This window comes from Heloderma suspectum, chromosome 7, assembly GCF_057233095.1.
Source record: "Heloderma suspectum isolate Gila_16-S chromosome 7, 16-S_ref, whole genome shotgun sequence".
In the NCBI taxonomy this organism is placed as follows: Eukaryota; Metazoa; Chordata; class Lepidosauria; order Squamata; family Helodermatidae; genus Heloderma; species Heloderma suspectum.
This window is the reverse complement of record NC_139464.1, coordinates 26,173,492-26,198,105: the sequence shown is the minus strand read 5'-3', so window position 1 is coordinate 26,198,105 and position 24,614 is coordinate 26,173,492. Positions and strand designations below refer to the sequence as shown.

The window sequence follows — 24,614 nt, the reverse complement described above, 5'->3', positions numbered from 1 at the left end:
TAGTTCTCGAGGTGACATACAATTAAAACACACATCCAAACTTTTAAAGCCAGCATGTGGGGTGAGATCTGTTGTCCCTGGAATCCACCCAGACTAGAATAGATGTGGTTAAATCAGTAAATAATTATGACTGTATTTATTTATTTATTTATGTAGCATAACATCCAGGATAAATAGCCATTTGATAAACAATGAGAAATAATAGTTCTGTCTGCTGACCTAACCACTGGCCTTTCACCTATGCCTTCTCTCTCACACACCGTCTCTCTGTTCCCACTAACTGTTCTGTCACTTCTCAGCTGACTCTCCCCACCTCTCACACACTATAACTGCACTCACCATTTCATCACACTCCCCTGCTGTCAATCAGGCCTCCACTCAGTCTTCTCTTACACCTACCGATGGCTATGAAGCATGATATGGAGCTTCCATATTTAGAGGCAGTATACCTTTGAATACCAGATGAGCGGGTCAAACAACAGGGGAAGGCTATCAGCTTCATGCACTGGCTCTGAGAACTATGTTTCTGGGAACAGAATGCTGGACCAGCTGTGCCTTGGTCCAATTCAGTAAGACAACACTCATGTTCTTCTTTCCTTGCATGGCACATACATGACAACCATAGGTTATGTATTCACATTCTCAGAAAGGCAGATTTTTGTCTTCTGCGGTGGATCTCAGTTCTTGGTGTTCTAAGGTTAGAACACAAAACATAGGAAGCTGCCTTATACTGAGTCAGTCCATGGGTCTATCTAGCCCAGTATTGTCGACACTGACTGGCAGCAATGGCTCTCCAGGGTTTCAGGCAGGATTTTTTCGTAGCCCTACCTGGAGATGCTAAGGATCAAAACTGCGACCTTCTGCATCCAAGCAGGTGCTCTACCACAGACCTACAGACCCTCTCAGGTTTGGACTGTGGAGAAGGAATGGATGCTTTCCCCAGGTGCTAACAGTATGCCTGGAAGACTGGAAATTAACCAGACCACAAGGACTGGTCTGCATGGATGATTCCTCCCGAGCACCAACTAAAAGTGAGGGTCAGTGCTCAGTGGGGAGGCACCAGAGCTCAGTGGTAGAGTGCATGCTTCCTTGCATGGAGAGTTTCAGTCCCTGGCACCTCCAGGTAAAAGGATCAGGGAGCAGGTGATCTGAAAGACCTCTGCCCAGAGAAACACTGCCAGTCAGAATAGACAACCCTGGGCTAGCTAGGCAAATAGCTTTTAGTGTACAGAAAGCTTTCTGGACATGGAGAAGCATTCGGATGCATGGACCTGTGCTAGGTATGGGCGAACGAGGGTTGCTCCATATCACCAGGATTCTCCAAACATCGTCTCACTGCTCATCTCAGGCCCAATTCCCATTCATGTTTCTGATTGCTCCTTGCTCTGCGCAAACAGGAAACTTGTGCAAATCAAGCAGTGATCAAAGGGGAGATTTGAGTAAATCTCCCCAAATTTGCACAAATTTCCTCCATAGAATAAACCAGGGCTGATTCAGTCTACTGAGGAAACTTGTGTGAATTAGGAAATTTCCTCAAATCCAAGTGGGAATTGGGAATGAGATGAACGTAAGCATGTGTTCGACAGTTTGCAGATATTTTCAGTGGACATGTGCTCATTGTCAGAGCTTCAAAGGGGCAAGCTTGTGTGTTTTGCAAGCAAAAATGAAATCCTCATATATCCCTACCCTGCACATCCTTCTCTCTAAAGTGGTTCAGTTCAGCAAGAAATACCTCGCATGGGTCGTGCTGGTAGCTGTTCTATATGTTACTTTGCTGCAGGGATTGGCATCGCTGTGGAAAGTTTCTCATCCCATTGGAGCCAACTCACAGCACAGGTTGGGGCCAGCACATAGCGAGTTGCTTCCTGCCCCAGCTGGCAAAGACCGTTGACGAGTTCCATCATCATTCTGCAGAAAACGCTGTCTGTTCCGATAGGAAAGGATATTGGAAATCCGCACGATGCAAGCAGGTTGCTCACCCTATTTAATCTAGTCTCACTGTCATGGTGTCATATTAAGTCTACCGATTTGTGCACTGCAGTATGATGAAGACCAATTTCCCCTTTTATTTCAAGTGAATCATTACATCTCACAACGTCTAATGTGAGAGTTTGAAAGATTGCACCCCCCCACAAAAAAGCTGTTGCTCTATTAGAAGCCTCGGGTAATTACATAGCTGGTGGTGCCATGCTGTATCACGGACACAATTTTGAGCTTGACTAACAGCAATGTATGCTTTACCCAGCTTTGTTACAACAAGGCTGTAAGTACGGTCTTCAGGGCTGTTTGTCAAACTAAAGAATGTATTTATAACTAGCTTCTCTTTCTTTAGCAAAAGCAACTATTGGAAGCCCCTGTGACGATGGCAGGGGTGGGGAACCCCAGGCCCAAGGGCCAAATCCTGCCCTTCTGGGGTCTCAGTCCCCCCCCCACACTTCATAGTTCCCCAGATGGCTATGCCCCCTTCCTCAGGCTCCGCCCCCTTTCCCCCAACCACCAATCATTTGGTGGTTTCCCAGCTTTTGTGCAGTCCCCCCCCCTTCTAAAAAGGTTGAAATGTCTCTCATATGGCTTGGTTACTGTCAGTAAGAGTCTGAAGCTACAATATGCTGGCATATTTTGTCTTTTGGGCCCCACCCCTTTTGCTTTAGGGAGCGTAGCTCCGTGTGATAGAGCACATGCTTTGCATGCAGAAGGTCCCAGGTTCGATCCCCGGCTTCTCCAGGTAAGGTGAGGGAAGGTTCCTGCCTGAAACCCTTGAGAGCTGCTGCCAGTCAGTGTCGACAATACTGGGCTAGATGGACCCATGGTCTGACCCAGTATAAGGCAGCTTCCTATGTTCCTATGCCCACCACTAGAATACGTCCCCTGAGAGCTTCCCCCAAATTAAATTTGGTCCCCAGACTGAGAGAGGTTCCTCACCCCTGGTCTATGGCATTGGGGGTGGGGGAGGAAAGCTTAACTCTTCCCCCCATATCATTTTCCTGCCCAAAATTACTCCCTGAAGCTATTTGTCCCAAAAGTGCAGGAGGGGCATTTCACTACACCTACATGATTTTATATCCCCAGGTCTCTGAACATTTGCACAAAAGTCCAGAGCTTCGGTTTTAATGTACAGATTCAGTCTGCTGCACTGATACTATAGGTGCATCATACTGGACAAAATCGGCTTGCAATTTTGCCCTACAGGCTACATACTTAAAGGCCAGTGCACATACCCACTTTTTGAAGTGTCGGAGGCAGCTTTAAACTTGGTGCTTCTAGTGAATTTGATCAAGCTGAATCGGTCATGGGAAGGCCCCTACACATATGAACTGTTTGTGGCTCACCAGGTTTGTGAATCACCAGATGTGATTCAATCTATTTTTCAAGTCAACAGATTTTAGAAACTGCAATCTGGACGTGTGTTGAAGCGTTCATAAGACCAGTCCAGCATCTCAGCATTTCTGGAAAAAAAGGCAACATGTCAACTTCAGCATATATTTTTAAAAATTGTTATCTGAATTCATCCTAAACTTTCTGCTTCTGCCATCCACCTCATATGCTGCCTAAAATGAGTTTGCAGTATTAGGTTGTTCATTAGAGTAGTGCCCTCTGTTCACATGGCAGGCAGAGACAGGTCAGTCCTAATTGCTCTTGGATACATGTGCTGGAAAGAGAGATTCCTTAATTATGCAAAGACAGACTCTCAGCATAGGTGGGCAATGCCTATGGCAAGCATGAACAAAATCCACCCACTAAGGGAGCAATCCTATGGCCGCTAGACACTGTCTAGTGGGCCATAGGATATGCTCATTTCCAGGAACCGAGCTCAGAGCCCGCGCTCCGAGGTCGGTTCCCAGAAAACCGACCGCCCCCCTCGTCTGCACTGCCTCAGGGGCAGTGCAGAGAAGCCCCGTCCTCCGCACTCGTAAGAGGAGCGCAGAGCGACTGGAAAGGGGCTGAGCGGGGGTGTTCCGGGGTGGGGAGAGTGGAGTTGTGCGTACGACACACCCAATGGGTCGTATGGCAGCTTCCTCTCCCGGTTGCCCCCCCCCCCACTAGACAGCTGAAAATGGCTGCCTAGCGAAAAATAGCAAGGCAGGAGAGGCGCGGAGGGAACTATCCCCCCCCCCCCGTGCCTCTCTCCTGCCTTGCTTTGGATAGGCGGTCCCCTCCAAGTTCAGAGGTGGCCGCCTATCTAGTTAGGATTGCACCTTAAGAATTCCAAAAGGAAATGTGGGGCAGGGAGGCATGTTAGATTTGCATTGTGTGCTTTAGCTACTGTAGTTGAGCTACGGTAGTTGCAACCAACTATTGCTCCTAGATAGGGAGGTGCATCAAAAAACGCATCTGGCCAGTTCAGTGGGGCCTGGTTGAGCACTGTGATACACAGACATGCACATCCGGATACACATTTACAGTTTCATCAGCTGCATATGTGGAAGGAACATGTCCCTTGTGGAATCGGGGTGCCTGTCTCTCCTTCTAGTAGCTGCTGATAGACAAGAGGAAGAAAATTCCAAGACCATAGTGAAGCAGGATATATAGATATAGGTATAGGTATAGGTACTGATATAGATATATAGCTAGATATATACATACAATGGCAGGAACCAAATAGGGTTGGGAGAACCAGGGATGCTCAAGCTTGACAAAATTTTCCAAACTTAGTTCAGCTCACTCCCACTCTTGTTTGCAATCTGTTTTGTCAGTTCATTTGAACAGGAAAAGTATGCCTTTTTCAAAAGTGTGCATTTTTCCTCCATTGATTAAAGGATGAAAATGTGAATTTTCAAAAGCATACCTTTTTTAAAGTGTGCATTTTTAAAAAGTGCACATCCTTTAAAGTGCACATTCTTTTGAATGCGAATGCAAGTTTGGGAATTTGCAAACATTTTCAGCAAACCAGTGCTGCTGTTTGCATTCAGGGTTGCAAACAGGGCACTCCTGAGTGATTTGCAAACTGAAATGAATTTCTTGTACATCCATTGAACCAGATAATTTGGGCAGACAATAGGGTTGGGAATCCACTAAACATTTCTTGAGAGTAACATTAGTCTCATGCTGTAAGATTCTTATCCTTAAGCAGATGTTTTAAATAATTGCATAATTAGGAAGGGGGGGGAGTGGCTGATGCTCCTATGTCAGCATGGTCAGTTTAATATCCATATGGCCATCTGCTCATTAATGCGAAGCTGACTACCACTTGGCTCTCCTTCTCCAGTCCTCTCACTTGTCATTGTCAATTGACAAATACCAGCTTCCACTAGAACTTTGAAGAAGAAAGCTTTTTATCAGGCAGAAGTGGCAACCTGCCCCAGCTGTAAATCTCTGTGGGGATAATTAGTGTTCATCCTTTCAGCTTTCTTCACCATCGCCATTCATCCTCCACATCACCATCGCCATTGTCTCCTAATGATCATTCTTTGGGACCAAAGGTGGGATGATATATGGGGTTCACAGAAACCACCCTCCAGTGTTCCACTTGTAAAGCTTTTATCAGCAAAGTAACAAGAAGGAAACCATTTGTACAAGGACTCTTCTAAGAAACTAGGCACAATGTTCAGGCAAAGAAACTGCTGGTGTCAGATGCCCAGTTTGGTGGTTTTTCACAATGCATGTATCATTAACCAGCCCAGCTGGGGCTCTTTTATAATCTCACTCCTCTTGACATATATTACTTGTGACTTATCTCACCTATTAACATCAAATTGTCAGAACTTTTGGAAGAGTGGGGGACACAAAGTCATTCTTTTCTTCCCTAGTTGATGGTTTTTTACCCCACTGCTAATTAATAGGCAAATAAGTGAAAATGAATTAGATCTAGAAGTAGAATTTTTCATAAATGGCCCTATCCTGTGAGAGACTTAAGGGCTATTTGGGAAGGTGTTGATCAAATATAATTGTATTAGAACCTCACCTCCATTGGGAGCTTTATGAATAACATAGTTTAATCAAACTTCCACCCCTTAAGAGCCTTGCTCTATTATAGGGGTAGGCAACCTGGTGCCCTCCAGATGTTTTTGACTACAGCTCCCATCAGGTGGCTAATGGTTGGGGATTATGAGAGTTGTGGTCTAAAACATCTGGAGTGTACTAGGGTGCCTACCACTGCTCTGTGATGTCTTAGTCTTAAGCAAACTTACCAAGGAATCATTCCCATTGATTTAGTGGGCCTTACTTCTGACAACAAAGGCATAAGATCACATGTTAGTATATGAGTTTCTAATCTTTACTAATGGTGGACCAGAGAACAGAGCCTCTGAAGTATATCTTAATATTCAGATAGGATAGTAAGAGCACATGGACCACATAACCTGATCCTAGATCATTCAGAGATTTGTAGACTCAAGCTCATTGTAGCATTGCTCCAGTGCTGGCTGGCACACACTTGCTTCTTCTTGTCTTTGGAGCATGCTGGTTTTGACCAATAAAGGCTTAAAGGGCTTGAGCCCCACTTATACCTAAGAGACTGCCTTCTCTCTTACATTCCATTGTGAACTTTCAGACAGCACCCTTTTAGTAATGCCATCGGTGCCCCAAGTTACAACATTTCTTGCACATAGAGTAGCCTTCCCCAACCTATTCCTGGCCAATGGTCAGGAATACTGGGAGCTGTAGTCCAAATCATCTGGAAGCCACCAGGTTGGGGAAGGTTGATATAAAGACTTATTCTAGGTGGCTGCTCACAATCCTACAGCTTCAGGACCTGAACACTTTCCAGAACATGAGCCTAAGTATCTTTTGCAAGTATTGGAAGACCTTGCTTCATCTGTCATTATATGATAGAGTTTAGTGCTTGTCATGCCTGAACTTTGAACACCTCTCCTCCTCCTCCTCCTCCTCCTCCCCCTTCTTCAAATATATTGTCTACCCATAGAAGTTGGGATTATGCTAAACCAAAATGTAATAAATACTTCTAAACAATACAGCAAGGATCCTGGAATATGCAGACACCTAGGGCTGGTTCAAATTATACACCTCCCTTGATCTGGCCCATCACGTGGAGGGGAGTGTGTATGTGCAGCTCCTTTCTACCTACCCAGTACACCAGCTCCCACTTCTGCCAGCCCCAAATGCACATGTGGAGATGGGATGTCCAAATGCTGCCCACGTGTGTGCAGTTCAACAGCAGCATTTGGACATTCTGTCCCTGGGTGTTCATGTGGGGACTGCAGAGGTGGGCTGCTGCACCAGCTGAACAGGGAAGAGCTGCGCACACTCCAGGGTGGCCATGTATCCTACTTCACAGAGGGCAGTCCTCTATTTAAAGGGCTCTTGGAGGACAGTTCTCTATTTGAAAGACTGTCCAGTCCAAATCTGAACCATAAGAAAGGAGAGCAGGGGCCTTGAAGTTGCCCATCTACAGTTAGCACCTGGACAGCAGACTGAGCAGACATACAAGAGATCACCTCATCATTACAGTCTTCTCTGCCATGGTGAGATGTATTGTATTTTTATTAAAATTATATAGCAACTATCTCTAAATTTTCATTTATGACTATCAGTTAGCATATGCAAATTGTATAGAAATCAGCATCCTTTTTCCCCTCTTTGTCAGTGGTGCATGCCCTCTTTTTTGGCAATGCATGTGTGGTCATCCTAGGGCATTCACTGCCCTACACATGATGGTCCAGATTTTGCAGGAGGGGGATATTGTCCATTCCATTCCCTGGTTCTAGTTAGATGTTGACACTGCAATGAAAGGAAATCATTCTGTTGTGAGCAAAGGAGATAGTTTTCAGAACACCGTAGGAAGGAAAACAACACCACCACAATGCAGTATTGACTCCCTGAAAGTCCCATTAGAAAGTCATCATCTTGTAAATTGAGGTCATGGAAACTCTTCTGAAATCAATGTTTAAAATCCTGTTTGTATGTGTTTTCAGATCGAAATGCTAGAGCACAAATACGGTGGCCACCTGGTCTCCCGGAGGGCAGCCTGCACAATCCAGACGGCCTTCCGCCAGTACCAGCTCAGCAAAAACTTTGAGAAGATACGGAACTCACTCCTGGAGAGCCGCATGCCCCGGCGGATTTCCCTGAGGAAAGTCCGAGTCCAAAACTCTGAAAGCTTTTCTGCTGAGAAAGCCCTCGTGGAAGGATATAACTTTGTTGGCATCCCCTTGGTGAGATCGCCATCTTTGCCAGCCACAATTAGTGGGGCACTGACTGAACTGGAAGACTCTTTCACTGAGCAGGTCCAGTCTTTGGCCAAATCTATCGACGATGCCCTCAGTACGTGGAGCCTGAAGACTATGTGTTCCCTTCAAGATGGCAGCTCCTATCAGATCAGAGAGACGTTCAGCACCAGCTCAATGCAACCAAACCAAAACTTGGAAGCTGAACTGAAGGACCAACAGAAAGAGGAAGGACTGCTGCCAGATACACTGCCAAAGAGTAGCAGCACCCTCATGATGGCCTTCAGAGATGTCACGGTCCAGATTGATAACAAGAACATCTCTGTCTCCTCATCTACCTCGGTGTCGATGGCCAACTGCCTCGCCAACAGCACCCAGGCTGGGATTTCTCAAGCTGCCAAAATAGAAGAAATCCTAGAGGAAGGGGGGAAAGAGGGCCAAGAGTCTCCAGCTGCCCCAGAAGGGCAGCCTGAGTCTGGATGCCTCCGGAATAGTCATCCAGTAGCTGAGGGAAATGTTAACACCAATGGATTGGGGGAAGGGGAGGCTGAGCAAGACCAAATGAAGCGTGCGTTTGGCTCGAACAATGAGACTGGACAGAGCAAGGGCTCAGAGGTGGAAACTGTAGACAATTCAGAGCAACTGAGCAGTAGCAGCACCTCCACCTCGGCCAAGTCTGCCTCAGAGTTATCTTCAAAGGAGGCCCTCCAGGCCATGATCCTGAGCCTTCCACGGTACCACTGTGAGAATCCGGCCAGCTGCAAATCACCTACTCTTTCCACAGACACCATGAGGAAGCGGCTCTACCGCATCGGGCTAAACCTCTTCAACATGTAAGTGGCTAATAATCACAAATCTTTTAATCCTTCATGGCTTTGCTCAATCCATGACAACAATAGGCTCTCACAAACAATTAGGTTAGTCTCATCCCAGACACATTGTTTTTGGGTTTAGGGGTTCAGCCATCTAGGGACCAACACACCAATTATGTTATAGTCAGACTACTGCATTGAAGCTCTGCCGGAGATGGGGAAAGAAAGAATCTGTGTCCACCTGGTTAGCATCCAGAGTGCCGGATACAGTTCTCTGGCTGCAATCCAGATAGGAGTGTGTGAGAATGAGGGATAAATATCCCAATTACCATCTGTGGGTTTGTTTGTTTGTTTGTTTTAATGGCCTCCATTTTCATGTGCTCTGTACCAAGATTTACCGCTCTGGCCTGAACATTGTGTCTGCAGGGTTTTTTTTGGTGGGCTTGGAAGAGTTCTGCCCTAAGCTAAGGCCAGTGTTCTGTGAAGAACAGATGTAGGCATGGAAAAAAGCAGAGGCAGGCACAGCAGCCTGAAAAGCAGAATCAGAGGAGGGCAAAAACCATTCCATTTGGGGTTTGTAGAAATGGGCCCGGTTCTCTAAAAGACATTTTGGATCTGTTCTATCAGCCCTCAGCATGATCCTCAGTATACCTTAGGGTAGGGATGTCGGAGGAATCCTTCTGGGGGATGGGTCATGTTTCCCTTGGGCCCCCTCGTGCACGCGCGCGCGCACACACACACACACACACAAATAGAGAGGCTTCAGTCTCAGAACTTTAATTCATTATCAACAGGTTCATTACAGATGCAAATCCTCAAAGAGGGTTGGACTTGATGGTTTTGTAGGCCCCTTCCAACCCTAATGATACTATTCTATGAAGACTCCCAGGCTACAAAGGAATGCCTCCGGGGGATTCAAATGGGAACACCCATTTGCCTGCAGTTTGAAGTGAGGCCTGCTGGCTAGATTAACTTAGGGAGGGATGCCCTGCCCGTCCAGTGATGCTTCCCTACGTTGCCTCTCGTGCATTGCTAACCGGGTCAACCGTCTGAGCTCCGCCCCTGACGTTTCCCTCTTAGCTCTGTACCGCAGTCTAGCATCTCTTAGGTCACAGCCCCCACTCTCCTCCTCCTTCTCTTGGCTTCTCACAGAGGGGGGCAAGGGAGGAGGCTTCAGGCCCAGCCATTTGGTAAGTAGTAACCCGAGAAGCATGCCTACCCTTATCTGAACTGGCCTGGGGAAGTTCATCCCCTGGTTCTGGCTGCTCCTCTTCTGAATCTGAGCTGCTAACTCTCTCCCTGTGCTCAGAATCAATCCTGACATCAGAGCTTGCTGAGCTCTCATCAGCTCAGCTCCCCAGAATTCAAGTCACTTCTCCACAAACTGGCCCAACTTGATCTACATCGAGTTGGGTCAGCTCATGGATTTTCCTGGCGGCGGTGGCGGGGGGGGGGGGGCTTGTAAATAGGATTCTGTACAAATTACAGCCGAAATCAGGCAAATCCCGCAAATTTCTATGTACAACTTCCCTCCCCACCCCCCACCCCTGAGAAAAGTTTCTGGATTTCAGAAAAAAACCCACAGCTTGGCTCAAAAATGCAAGCTAAGCCCGGCCAGCAGTGGGAATCCATCAGGCCCCCAAAGGGCCAGATGTGCAAACGACAGTCATCCTTACCTTAAGGTGGGGGTGGGGGAAAGTTATTTCTACCAAAGGCTGCATTGCTCCTGGGGAAATCAGCTGGGGGCTACATAGCGGTGACTGTGGGGAGGGTGGTGAAGTCAGTGGTGGATGGAGGGCCAGAGGCAAAAGCAGGCAAGGCCATCACCTCTCTCTCTCTCTCTCTCTCTCTCTCTCTCTCTCTCTCCCTCCAATACCCACATCTCTCCCTCTCACCTTTTTCTTCCCCACCTGTCTGAATTGCTGGGGAAGAGACAGATCATTCTTGCCAGAGATGTGAACTGATCGCTTGCAGAGGGCTTTTAAAATTAGGCAGAGGGCTACAAGTTGCCCACCCCTGCTGTAGGGGAATATTGTAATTTGCCCTTATAAAGCTGCATCATGTCCTTCTGTAGCTGGTTATTATTACATTCATTAGATGGTAATAGCAGATGAGGCATCTCTGAGATGGCTTGTTTTATTGACTCAAACATTAATACCAATAAAGAACTTGAAACACATTTTTTATCCCGCCGTTCCTCCAAGGAGGTCAAGGCAGTGTATATGGGAGTTTATCCCATTTTATCTTCACAATGCTCCTGTGAGGGTGAGGTAGGTCAGGCTGAGAGAATGTGACTGATTCTGAGTCATCTAGTGAGCTTCCTAACTGAGTGGGGATTTGAACCCAGAATTACACTGTCTCTCATACCCCAACTCAGGGGCTTCTGAGATTCCTATGGCCTGCCAGGCTGAAGCCAGCAGAGCAGAAGCAGCAGAAGACACGATCCATGCCTCCCCACCCTCCATTTTTTGCTTTTTCGCTAGACAGGCTCTTCAGCCCATCTAGCGAAGTGGTTCTGAGGGGGAGGGAAGAAGGCTGGAGGAGGCTCAGGATAAATCATATCGTGGCCTCTCTGGTGTCCTCCCCTCCCCACCCACCAGAATGCCCCCTTTTCCCCCTTTCCGAGGTTGGGTTTCTGACCTCGGAGAGGCAGCCGGTGCAGTTCTCTCCATGCCTGCTGCTAGGGGGTCAGCGGAAGGTGCTCAGATCTTAGACTCCCCCTTCCAAGGTCGGAGCACTGTCTCCAGCCTCAGAGGGGTGAATCCAAACTATCCTATGGTCTCTGGGACGCTCGCCCAGGGACTATAGGTTTGCTCTCTTAAACTGTTAATGCATATGTTATCCAGGCTCTCATCCAGGCCACTACAGGAAAACCACATGACAGGCAACCAGACCATTCTCTGGGCCTCGGCAATCCCTGGTCCATTTTCATATGGCAAGTGACCTGTGGGAGAGTAGAGGGGTGTGTGTGTGTGTGTGTGTGTTACCACCCCGTCCCCTGCCACCCCACAGAGAAATATCTCTCGTCCTAGGGCCCCTCCACAGGCCAGATTAGCTCATGGACTGGAGGTTCCCAATCCCTGCTCTGTGACTTTCCTGGTGACTTATCTGTATCCTGTACCGAATAAACAGCCTTTTTTAGTCTTATTCTTTCTGGGTCTGTGGTTATTATTTGGGGCACCACAGTGGCAGAGGGGCAGCCCCAGATCACAAAGTTGCTCTGAGATCTTCAGAGGAATTGTAATAAGTACATGTTTTAATTCATTAGCATGCAAAGGCTAAAAAAAATTAAGCCTGTCAGAATGTTGCAGCCTGCCCACTCCCAAAATGAACAGAAAACAAAACACAACAAATGGATTAATTTTAAAATCCAAATGATAGCAACTTTAGTTTACGTTGGTCACTGACTTGACCTAAGGCTTATTCACATAGAGGCAAAGAATTATTTGTGGTAAGTGTGTAGAGCTGGTGATATGCTACCCTGCTGTTCCACATGCACACACACATTTATTATTAATTCCCCAGTGGAATTAATTACCTCTTGTACAAAACCCTTCGTGATAATAAAAAATAATGACTTCTGGTTGCCAAATGGCTTGAATGCTATTCCTTCTCACTGTGTGCATGAGCCTTCACTTACAGGAAGTGCTCCCCACAGAAAAACAACCGTTATTGCTACCACTAATAAATGATAAGATGCTTGGTTATATAAACCTTCCTGACAGGATTTAATAACAGCAGCGGTTTACCTACAGTATCGTAACTGCTGCCCAATACAAAATCAGGCCTATGTGGCCCAAGAGGTCTTCGATGTGGCCTTATTCTCCATGACTTCAATCATGTAACTCCCCTATGAGCAATTATTGAATAATATTCTGAATTGTGACACTCTCCTGCGAATTGATGGAATGCATTTGTGACTCAGCACTTCAAACAGCAGCACATTCTACGGCGAGTGGGTGGAATTCCTGGAATGGAGAAAGCCTCATTATGCAGTGTTGCTCTAATAGCGGCATTTGTGTGGGCGGCCATCTCTGTAGGCGGAGGGAAAGCCAGGAGAGCTGAAGGAATTCCACAGCATCCAGCCAAACTTGCTTAGCTCCTCAGGAAAAGAGGAAATATTGCCAGCTCAGTCCAGAAACAACAAAGGGCCATGTCCCATGTGGTGTAAATCACGTTGTGCAGAGTGCTTAAGGGATATTAGGAAAATATTACCGGATGGTAACCTCCCCAGTAGCTGTTGCACGTAGCTGGGCTGTGCCTAGACATGCAAATGGTACTATAGACAAATTCAGCTTCAAATAGCAATAAACAGAAGCTATGGTTGATCATTGGGGTCTCACTGGTTTGCACGGTAACCCGTAGCCCCTGCCTGTGGAAGCAGCCAGTCAAGCCAGGGACTCTCCACACCTGGCTTAGTTATCATGATACCCAAACTGGGAACTCGGGCCTGTCTCTCTCCTGACCAGCCAAAGCCATAACCCAAGAAAAAGCCTTGGTTTATGATTCTGGCTTGCCATGGAGGCTGGTGGCTCTGGGGTCAGAGGGGCAGTGAATCCACTCCGGGTTTCAGTCAGAACGAGTCAGAACTCTAAAGGAGCTCTCCAAGGTGTGGAGTGGATTCACCGCCCTACTGACATCAGAGCCACCAGTCTCCACTGCTGGCTTGACAGGGGAGAGACGAGCCACATTTCCCATTTGGATATCACTCTAACTAAGCCTGGGATGGAGAGTCCCTGGCTTGTTTAGCTACTCCTGCTGGTAGAAGGAGCCAAGTGGGCACAATCCAGTTGTGGGCATTAGCACACTGGCTTGCTCACAGTAACAGAGGATGATTATTTTTTGAAGGGGGATCCATTACATCTGAACTGAGCCATTGAGAGAGTTAATGTCTTTTAGAAGCTAGGGTTGTGTAGTGGTTAGAGTGCTAGACTGGGACTCAGGAGATCTGAATGCCCAGTCCCCACTTGGTTGGCCATGAAGTTCACTGGGTGACTTTGGGCCAGTCACTGACTGTCAGCCTAACCTACCTCACAGGGTTGTTGTGAGGATAAAATGGAAAGGAGGAGGATCATGTACACAGCCTTGGGGGAATGGTAGGATATCAATGTAACTAATAAATAATACAAAATAAACAGAAAGTTATTGGTGACAAACCTTCAAACACAATCAGGCAGACCTCATATTAGGGCCTTGCTTCACGTTTTTATTGCTGTGATTTTGTAGGATGGCCATTTTGATACTACAAACAAAACCCCACATCACTGTCAGTCAGTCAGTCATGTATTTATTTCTATTCCACCTTTCTGTCTAATAACTCAAGGCAGTTTACAGTTTAAAACAATAGTTTACAGTCTTAAGAGACATGTTACAAAAAGGAGCAGGGGGATGATGGGGAGGAAACAAGAAAATAAGCAAAGTCAGGTACTGACCCTCATACAATTATATCATGGAGTGATATAATGACCAGGTAGGGTGGCTACTGCAGGATGCACTTCTGGGAGAGGAGGAGCCAAAACGGCAGGCTGATAGGGGGCTTTTGCTTTCTCACCTCTTCTAAGGCAGTCTGGTAAAATGGCTGCAGATGAAGACAGCTATGGAAGTGAGGAGGAGAGTGGTCTTAACCAAGGCAGGAGTAACTACAACTGTCTCATCAGTTTGTCTAGTTGAGGCTCGAGGCTTGGTGATTTCTTGCCAGCTTGGCCCCCCAAATGCTAGTCTGTGGACCCCCATGCTTACCTGACTCGGCATGTGCCAAGTCGGGCAAACGCAGTGGTCCATGCTGCTCATCTGAGCTGCCATTTTGCAGAAAATGGAGGTTCATCCTTTTACACAAAAAGCCCTTTTGTGCAAATGGCAGCTGTAAATAGGCCCATTTATGCAAAATTATAGTTGTAAATGGTCTAAATTTTGCATAAACGGGGCCTATTGATGGCCACCATTTGCACATAAGGGCCCTACATGTAAAAGGATGAGCCGACATTTTCTGCCAAATGGCAGCTCGGCGGAGCAGCGGGGCAGTGCTCCCTGCTCGTTGGGTGCCCACGGATCATGCAGCCACTTGCTACATACAGCAAACAGGGTTGGGCGGCCGGCTGGGATCTGGCGAGCAGCACGTGGTGCAGGCAGGGGTGAGTTGAGCCATCCCTACAAGAGGCCTGCTTCTTCTAAGCCAGGGGTGTTGAACCTCTTTCAGCCAAATTCCATTTCCAGGAAATTCTTAGGGGCTGCGTTCCAGTGGTGGGTGGGGCCAGGGGCAAAAGGGGCAGATCCACAAATAAGCAGCATATTTGAGCTTAAAGCTCTGACTTCTAGTAACTAAGCCTTAGGAGAGGCATTTCAATCTTTCAGAATGGGGAAAACTGCACAAAAGTCAGGAAACCACCAAATGATCAGTGGTTGAGGGAAAGGGGGCGTGGCCATCTGGGAAACTCCATAGTGCCAAGTTTGGCCCCTGGACCTGAGGCTCTGCACCCCTGCTCTAGCACTGGAGTAAATACACGGCTCATCCTTACCTCCCTTCCCTTTCCAGAAATCCAGACAAGGGGATCCAGTTCCTGATCTCTCGGGGCTTCATCCCAGACACACCAATCGGAGTGGCACATTTCCTGTTGCAGCGCAAGGGACTCAGCCGGCAGATGATTGGGGAATTCCTGGGAAACAGCAAGAAACAGTTCAATCGGGACGTTCTAGAGTAAGTGTCTTCCTGTCCCACCCCATGCTTCCTCCCACCCAGCATCCACGACGTCCTCTGTGACCATGGTTGCGAATGTTTGCTATGGTGTGTGCACTTTTCTGAAGCTACTTTGTTGCCCTCTTCCCAGCCTTCTTTCAGAAAGATAAATATGTATCTGCTTCCTGTTTACATTGGGAATAACCCCACAAAAACCAGCAGGAGAATTGCATTGTGGGCGGGAAAAGCTGGCCACGCCATTTCTTTGCACAAATTAATTATGGGAAACAACTCAAGGAAGGGGGACTGTGTTTTTTTTTGTGGGTGGGGGGAATGCACAGGCTGAGAATCAAGGACCTGGGCTATCCTCTTGGATGTGTCTATGAGTCCTGTACTCCCAAATCAATTAAGAAAATATCTATCACTATTGTTCTCCTTCTGTACATTAACTCAGCACTAATTGCACAATCAAGACTAGTGATGCCACCAAATTTCATAATTAGTTGGCTCGTTAGTCAAAACCCATGCATTCATAGAATAGTCATAGAATAGTAGGGTTGGAAGGGGTCTACAAGGCCATCGAGCCCAACCCCCATTCATAATGCTTACCTTTTTAACGAGCTTGAATGGCTATCTTATGAATTTGTTATTAATTTCTGGATAGATTGCAAGCTTTGAAGCATGTGCAGACTGTGTCTAAACTACACCACTTCTGTGCATGTGCTGAGTTGCTTGGTTTAACCCTTTTCTTTCAGGAGGAAATGTGATGCTGTCACTTCAACACTTTAGGCATTTGCGTTCCACAAACCAATTATGTTTGAAGGAACCTCCACATAGGTTGTATACACTTCCATATACTGATCTATGCATCTCTCCTCCATATACCTATTGACAACAGCAGGTAAACATTACACAGAAAGGCCATGTGGAAACAACCAATCAGGAGGGGGTACATAACATGGTGATGCATGATGTCATGATGCACTACACAATTCCAAACTACAACTCCCAAGATGCAGTTTGATATTGCACATGCCCCAAAACTAATATGCAGAGAACAAGATCTCAAATTAAAGAAGAACACTCATTTGAGATTACACGGATGAATTTGCTACTTTCTGAGGAAATAATGGATTCATTTGGAGTAACTTCGCCTATTGCTAATCAATACCAGTGACATCATCTGCAGAGAGGTCATGCAGACGGCCTAGAGAATTGAAGCCCAGGGCAGCTGTAGCTCTCAGTACCATATTGTGCATTACTTTGGCTGAAGGCCCATTCACATCATCACTTGGTCATACTGAGAATGTGGGTTGAGCAGTTGTGGATATCATTATGCGAATAGGCACATGCCTACCTATCTTTCTGCCAACCTAGCAGTTTTCTGCCAACCTAGCAGTTGGAAAGCAAGAAATTGCAAGTAGATAAATAGGTACCACTTCGGCGGGAAAGGTAACAGCTCTCCGTGCACCTTGGTGTTCAGTCATGCTGGCCACATGACCACGGAAGCGTCTTTGGACAGCGCTGGCTCTTCGGCTTAGAAATGGAGATGAGCATCACACCCTAGAGTCGAACACGACTGGTTGGGGACACCTTTACCTTTTTTATAGGCACATGATTACTTCATCTTGAGCTCAATGTACAACCCAAATCACACTTACTATACTGTGCAAAGGTGCTAGAAGTGAGTTGAAAGGACAAAATATAACGTGTTTCCCTACCTGGTAGGGATGGACGTAAGGGACTTACCTGGTCCCGCAGCTTGCTTCGCGGAGGGGGGGAGGCGCTTCGGTTCTCCCCCCGAAGTTCAGGTGAGGGGGGGGAGGCGCCCCACCTCGCCCGGCTGAAATTCAGGCCGGGGGGGAGGCGCCCGCCACCGAAATTCAGGCCGGGGAGGAGCGCCCCATCTACCCGGCCGCGAAAAAAAAAGGAAAGTAAAACAACAACAACACACACCCGTGATAGGCTACGTAACGATTTACGTAGCCTATCATGGCTAGATTTCCAAAGTAACTACTGCGAAAATAAGGGAACACTATTTGCGTTGCCCTTATTTTCGCTGTAGTCTACGTAAATCTTTATGTAGACAAGACGTGCCAAACTAAGGAACGCAAATGGCGGCACCCCATGGGCGCCGCCATTTGCGTACGCGCTTTTTTTTTTTCCCAGAGTCACCCGTGATAGGCTACGTGACGATTTACGTAGCCTATCACGGCTGACTTTGGAAATCTAGCCGTGATAGGCTACGTAAATCGTTACATAGCCTATCATGGGTGTGGCTTTTTTTTTTTTTTACTTTCCTTTTTTATTTTGCAATGGTGGCGGCGGCAGCCGGTCAGAAGACCGGCCGCCGCCCCTGCCGAACCGCCGCCGAACTGCCGCCGAACCGCCGCCAGGACCCGCCGCCGAGAGGGACATTCGCACAAGGTAAGTCCCATCCCGGGGGGGGGGGGGGCGGGGGGCCGGCGGAGAATTTCACCACCAATTTCGGGGGGCCGAATGCGTTGGCATTCGGCCTCCCGGAGATTCGTGGAGAAATTCTCCGCCATCCCTACTACCTGGGTCAGAACAAACATGAGAACAGGAGACTTGAGGGCAGCCTTCAAACATGGCTCAAAATAGGGGTGCTTGAGGCCCAGAGATCACTGCCCATCCCTAGATACCTGCTAAAATTTGGTTATATTTTTAGTGTCCTCAGGCCTGGCATCAAGGGTAGGCATGGCTGGGCACTTGCTGAGGGCCTGCACCACAGACAGACAGGACCGATCCACTAACAAGAGCCGCCTGGCATTGCACCTCCTCTTCATCATTGCAGCCTGCTTCTTCACCTGCCTCTTGCTCTCCCCAGACAATGGTGGTGGTGTGAAGGAGGAACATAGATGCCTCTGCCTACTTGCTCACTGGCTCTCTGCCTCTCAAGCAAGCAAGTGGGAGCCATGATGAGAAAGCGGATGAGGAGCAAGAGCAGCTGGTGACAGTGGCAGTGAGAAGGTTAAGGGAGTGGGGCCATGGAGGGTGTCTTGTCCAAGGGCCCTCCAAAACCTGGGGCTGGCACCAAGAGCCCGACACGTTGTTTGCAAAACTATATATGGAAAAATTATAAATACTTTCAGTTTACCTTAATTGCTTTCTGAATAAGACAAAATATTTACTGATCTCCTAAAACAGAACCTAGAAGATCACAGTGAGCCTTGATCTTGTAAGCATCATAGGTGGTGCCAAAGGGAAGTTAAAGGGGCAAGCAACATCCCCAGACAAGTCGCTTCCCCACCTCCCCATTACTCAGCTCCTGTGGTTTCTTCAAGGAAAGGCACTTTTCTGTATTAGTGGTCATAATTAGTATTTGATGAGAAATAAGTAAGTAAGAGCACAATCCTATAGGACAGATGCTTGCAGGATGGAGGGCTCTGTAAGTAAGTAGGAGAGCAATCCTATGGTGTCTTGGCTTACATCCCAAGGACCATAGGATGGCTCAGAAGGAGGAGTTGGAGATCTGACCATAGAGGGGTCTGTAAGTAAGTAGGAGAGCAATGGAGGGCTCTGTAAGTAAGCCCTTGGAGGGCTCTGTGTGTAAGGTTGTTAAGGTAAGTACTCTGTAACTAAGGTAGGTCCTTACTCTGTAAGTAAGTACTCTGTAAGTATTTACCCTAAGGCGAGTACTCACTCTGTAAGTAAGGTAAGTACTTACTCTGTAAGTAAGTAAACCCATGGAGGGCTCTGCAGGTAAGTAGGAGAGCAATCCTATGGTGTCTCAGCATACATCCCAAGGACCATAAGATGGCTCAGAAGGAGGAGTTGGGGATCTGAGCCCCAACCTCTCGCAGCCAGCACAGAGAGAACCAGGCTGGCTGCTTCTCTGACACTGAATAATCAACCTTGGGGGGGGGGAGGGGGCATTCCAGTAGACAAGGAGGGGAGGAGACCAGAGGGGCCAGAATACAATTCATCCTGAGCCACCTCCAACCTCCTTCCCTCCCCCTCTGAAGCACCCTTTCTAGATGGGCTGAAAAGCTTGTCTAGCGAAAATAAATAGGAGGAATAGCAAATATATAGGACATATAGCAAAAATAAAGGAGGAAGGGGAAGCAAAGATCACCTCCTCCATTCCTCCCGCCCTGCTGACTTCAGCCCAGTAGGGCATTCAAATCTTGGAAGCCTCTGAGTTCAGGGGCTTCCAAGCAGCGAGGGTGCAGTCCGTAGGATTGTGCCCTAAATAAATAAGTAAGTAGATGTGGCAGAAGGTGGGAGTCGTGACCTTAGGAACTGACCAGGGAGTCATGGAATTTGTGGCACAAGGGTGCATCTGAACATATTCTGCCTTTTACATGCACTTTTTGTCAGCAGTAATAGGCAATGAGAGATGAGCAAATCCTAGTCAAGGAATTTCATTTTGCATTGTGGATTTCGCTGTTTTAAGGATGCCTTAACAGTCTGCCATTCTTATGCATGCATGTCTCACTTGTGGATGGAGCTCCCCCTTGAAATATGGTTTACTGCTCTCCCCACCCAGAAATTCATTGCCCCATTTGTGCCCCCCTCTCTATATTTTTCTGCTGCAGCCAGCCAATAGTAAATGTTCCATCTTTCCACCGCAAAACCTGGATTTGGGGCTTGATTTGCAGTGTTACAGATTATAGAAACCAAAACCAAATTACACTTGAACTCTTAAATGATGATCACAGCAGGTTCCAATAAGCAGGCATCTTATTTTCAAGGTTCAGGCTTAATTCCTTGCAACCAGTGAACTGAATATTGATCCCCCCCCTTTTTTTGTGCATGTGTGTTTAATGTACTGCATGCGTATCGATCTGGTCCAAACTGAGGGATATGTTTCCTCCCATGTTTTTGTGTCAAGCGCCACAATTAAAAGTAACATGGGCAGAAGCAATAGAGGCAGCCTAGGAAGAGGGAGGACTGTGTGTGCGCAACAGTGTGGGAAGCCAGGGAGAAGTATCTCCTGCCACCCAGCTAGGGGACCAAGGGCTGCTTGGAGGTTGCTCCCCTTCCTTCCCCCAAAAAGTCCCCCAGAAAGGAGAAGACCAGCCTGGCTCCAGCCATCAGCCCAAGGGGGAGCTTAAAGCAGATTGTGCAAGAAAGCTTAACCTGCCTTCCCCAAAGCAAGAACACCATCCCGACTGCCAGTTGCCTTGTGACTGCCAAACGAAGAGGAAGGACCCTCTGTCTCGGTCCCAGGCCAAAGCCGCAAGGGCCACTGGGTGGCTGCTTCGGCTCCATCCCTGCTAGCGTCCCAAGGGTGGAGAAGATCAGCCTGACTCCAGTTGGCTGGAAACGCCTGTTTACAACCCTTGTGTTCTGGCATTGCCAAATTGATCCCTACCTTTTTCCTCCACTGCTCTGTCCTTCCTTGCTGTCTGCTAGATCCTTCCTTCCTTCCTTCCTTCCTTCCTTCCTTCCTTCCTTCCTTCCTTCATTTCATTTACATCCCCCCTTTTTTCCACCTTAAGGAACCCAACGCGGTGTACGTAACCCTCCTCCTCCTCCATTTTATCCTCACAGCAAGAACCCTGTGAGGTGGGTTGGGCTGAGAGTCTGTGACTGGCCCAGAGTCACCCAGTGAGCTTCCGTGGCCGAGTGGGGACTAGAACCCGGATCTCCTGGCTCCCAGTCCAACACTTTAGCCACTATGCCACACTGGCTCTGAGGGGCAGGTCCTGTGATGATGATAGTAAAAGAAGATTGTGTTCATCTGTCTGTCTCTCCATCTGTCAGCACCATAGCTCCAAGACCATGAAACCCAGACAGCTGAAACTTGGCATGCATACTAAGGGGACTTTAGGGGTATGCAACTCAGAGATATTTCATTTTTAAAGCACATGGAGGGAGCAATTCTATGGCTCCTAGACATCATCTGAGGGGCCAAAGGATACTGGGGTTTCCCCTGTCCGAGGTCAGAGGAAGCTGTCCGACTTCAGAAAGGGAGTCAGCGATCCCCGCCCACTTCGGCAGGGGGAATCAGAGATCCCCCTTTTCTCAGCTGGTGCGGAAAGAACCAGCTACCCTGCATATCATAATGTCCCCTCCTTTTTAGGATGCATTTGCTGTCCATGGTGAGGCTTCACTGCCACAACAGCATCACAACATAGATTCACACACACCCTTTTATTCCTCCAGTAGCTGATGCATGGGCTTCACCGGCTCCCAGATAAAACCACTGGTATGATCAAAAATTAATCAGAAGAATTCACAGAACGAAAGGAAAAGAATGGTTTGTGTGTGTCTGTGCTGAGATGCTGATATCTAGTAGATCAGCCTTGCCCAACATGGCACTCTCCAGATGTGTTGAATCACATCTCCCAGCACCCACAGCTAGCCATGCTGGATGGGGATGATGTGAGTTATAATCCAACACATCTGGAGGGTGCCAGGTTGGGCAAGGCTGCAATTGATGAATAAACTGTATGGTACCCGCTTCTGCTGGAAATCGCTGTTTTTCCCTCTTTAATAATGACCCCCCACACACACACAACTGGCTGTTTGTCTGGCCATGCACTTGCCCCAGCTGCATGTAACATGATGGCAGTGAGCCTTGCAAATGGCACATGAACAGTATTCAAAATACACCATGGTGGGGGGTTCCCCTCCCCTCCCACCCCACCCGCACCCCGCACAATCTGTACTTCATTGTAATCACATATTCTTCTTCCTGTGTCTGCCTAGCTTTAGCCTCCCTTGAACATCACCTGACACTGTTACGTGGGAGTGAGAAATTTGCTCTGGAAGCATTGTTCCTAGCGCTGCCTTGTTAAATTAATCTAATCCAAGGAATGAATAACAGAATACCTTTTACAGAAGCGTGAAGTTCTCCATCCTGGGCCCCATGGGCAGCCTGGCCTGTAGCTGCTGTAAACCCCTGGTTTAGCTCTGATGTTATGATCTGGCAGAGAATTTCCAGATGGCTTTGGGTGCGAGTCGATAGCTCACTACAAAGTCATACTTTGGGAACTCTACCAGGGGACTGAAGAAGATTAGATGGGCTAGCTCTGGACTCCCCAGTGTGGTGCCCATGGGCACCGACCGGTGCCTACAGACATCTCTCTTTGCGCCTGCCAGGCTCCCTGCCGCTCCTGATTTTTAGTTTCTTTCTTTTTACTATATATTTTTTTAAACTTGGAGTTGGGCATGCTGCACAGTAAAATGCTGCCCTCCAGCCCCATCTTTATTTGGGTTCAAAAGAGTAGTTTGGTGTTTTAGAGCTCAGGCCTGGCCTCAGCCTTGTAACTAGGTTCTTGGGCAGGTTACTTTTCTTCCAGTCCCGCCAGCGTGCCTTCTGGGAAATGAGTGTTTTGTGGCCAGCTGCCCGCCATGGCAACCGTTTTATGAACAGGCAAGCCCACCCCCATCCCCACCATGGCAGCTATTTTGTGGGAGTGCCCACGGCACACTCTCAAAATTCCAAATGTGCCCACTGGCCCAAAAGGTTGGGGACCCCTGGCTAGCACATGAGAGGGGGGCCATCACTCAGTGGCACAGCACCTGCTTTGCTTGCAGAAGAGCCCAGGTCCAACCCGTGGCACCTCTGGTTCAAAGGATCAGGTAGCAGGTGATGGCAACCAGTTAGAGAGCCGGTGTGGTGTAGCAGCTAAACTGTTGGACTGGGACTCAGGAGACCCAGGTTCTAGTCCCTACTTTTCCATGAAGCTCACTGGGTGGCTTTGGACCAGACACTGACTCTCAGCATAACCTACCACACAGGATTGTTATAAAAAGGGAGAGGAGGAGGATCATGCCCACTACCTTAGGTTCCTTGGAGAAAAGTTTCACGTCTTGCCTAGACCCCATCTCTTAACGCTTTAACTCCTAGGGCGGTCTGTCTTTTTCTTTCGCCAGTTGCTGGGTAACATGGGTGGGGTGCTGCTGCTGCACTCATGTCCTGTTTGTGGGTTTTCCATGGGCAGCTGGTTGGCCACTGAACAGAATGTTGGACTAGATGGACCTTTGGCCTGATCCAGCAGGGCTCTTCTTATGCTCTTGTGTTCTTAACTCTGGCTAGGACCCTGTAGAGCTGCTGCCAGCCATTATAAATACTGAGCTAGACGGACCAATAGTCTGACCTCATAGAAGGCAGCTTCCTGCAGTTCTCTCACCCCCCAACCCCCAATACTTCCAAGAATATGGTGTTTGTTTTCCTATTAAACCCCAGCTTTGATCATCCATTCCAGGACCTGGCACAGACATAATGCTGCTGATCTTTTAACCATGGTTAAGAAAGTGAAAGCAGATGATCAGCTTGCGCCCTACATTCTCCTCCCTTCTCTGGTGCGCATTCCTTCCTCCTATCCCTGGTTTGCTTCCGCTACGGTTTATTGTTGCATCTGGAGCGGTGCTCACCCTGGTGAACACTGCCAGGTTCTTTCCTCACCAGCATTCGCCAACTTTTCAAATCTTCATTGCGATGGGAAACTTGAGTTCACGTGAACTACGGTTAGAAAAGCAGTGCAGCTGTAATCCTAAAGCACAGTTCAGCTGATGAGAACAGAGGGGGGAAACATGCTGGAGAGGGAAGATAGAGGCACACCCGCCACACGTCTCTCAGTCTCGTCACCACGGTTAAGAGATTGGCAGTGTTATATCTGCACCACCCTGTCTCTTTTTTGAGTGCTTTGCTTCGACCTCCTGTGTGTCCTTACATGCCATCGTTTTGTTCTTGTCCACCTATTTTGCCCTGGTTTCGTTCACCTTTTGTTCCTTATGCTTTGTCTCGAGAATGTCCTATTCTCCCGGTTCAAGCTCTGCATCATCGAGAACAGCGGCTGGCTCATACCACAGAGCAAGCTGGCAGCATCACTGGGGGTGGGCTGTTTGCTCTGCGGGTCGAAGGATTCTGGGAAGGTCAGACGCAGCTGTCGTCTTCAATTGCTTTTCAAAGCAGGGGTTATTTTTCTGAATGTAAGAGACATTCTGGTGAATGGGAGCAGGTTGCTTGTTAGATTGGGGGCACTTTGTTCTGATGGATTCTCCTGGAGGGTTTGCTGGTCTTCTTGCTGT

The 24,614-nt window shown here is 47.8% G+C and overlaps 1 protein-coding gene across 1 annotated transcript in view; it reads left to right on the top strand.

Moving 5' to 3' along the window:
- The window catches only part of IQSEC3 (IQ motif and Sec7 domain ArfGEF 3), a 224,071-nt gene that overhangs the window by 171,198 nt on the left and 28,259 nt on the right, over positions 1 to 24,614 (top strand). The window contains exons 4-5 of the mRNA XM_084811717.1: positions 7,872 to 8,956; positions 15,468 to 15,629. Coding sequence (XP_084667843.1) covers positions 7,872 to 8,956; positions 15,468 to 15,629 — 1,247 coding nt within the window. The remainder of the gene's footprint in view (positions 1 to 7,871; positions 8,957 to 15,467; positions 15,630 to 24,614) is intronic.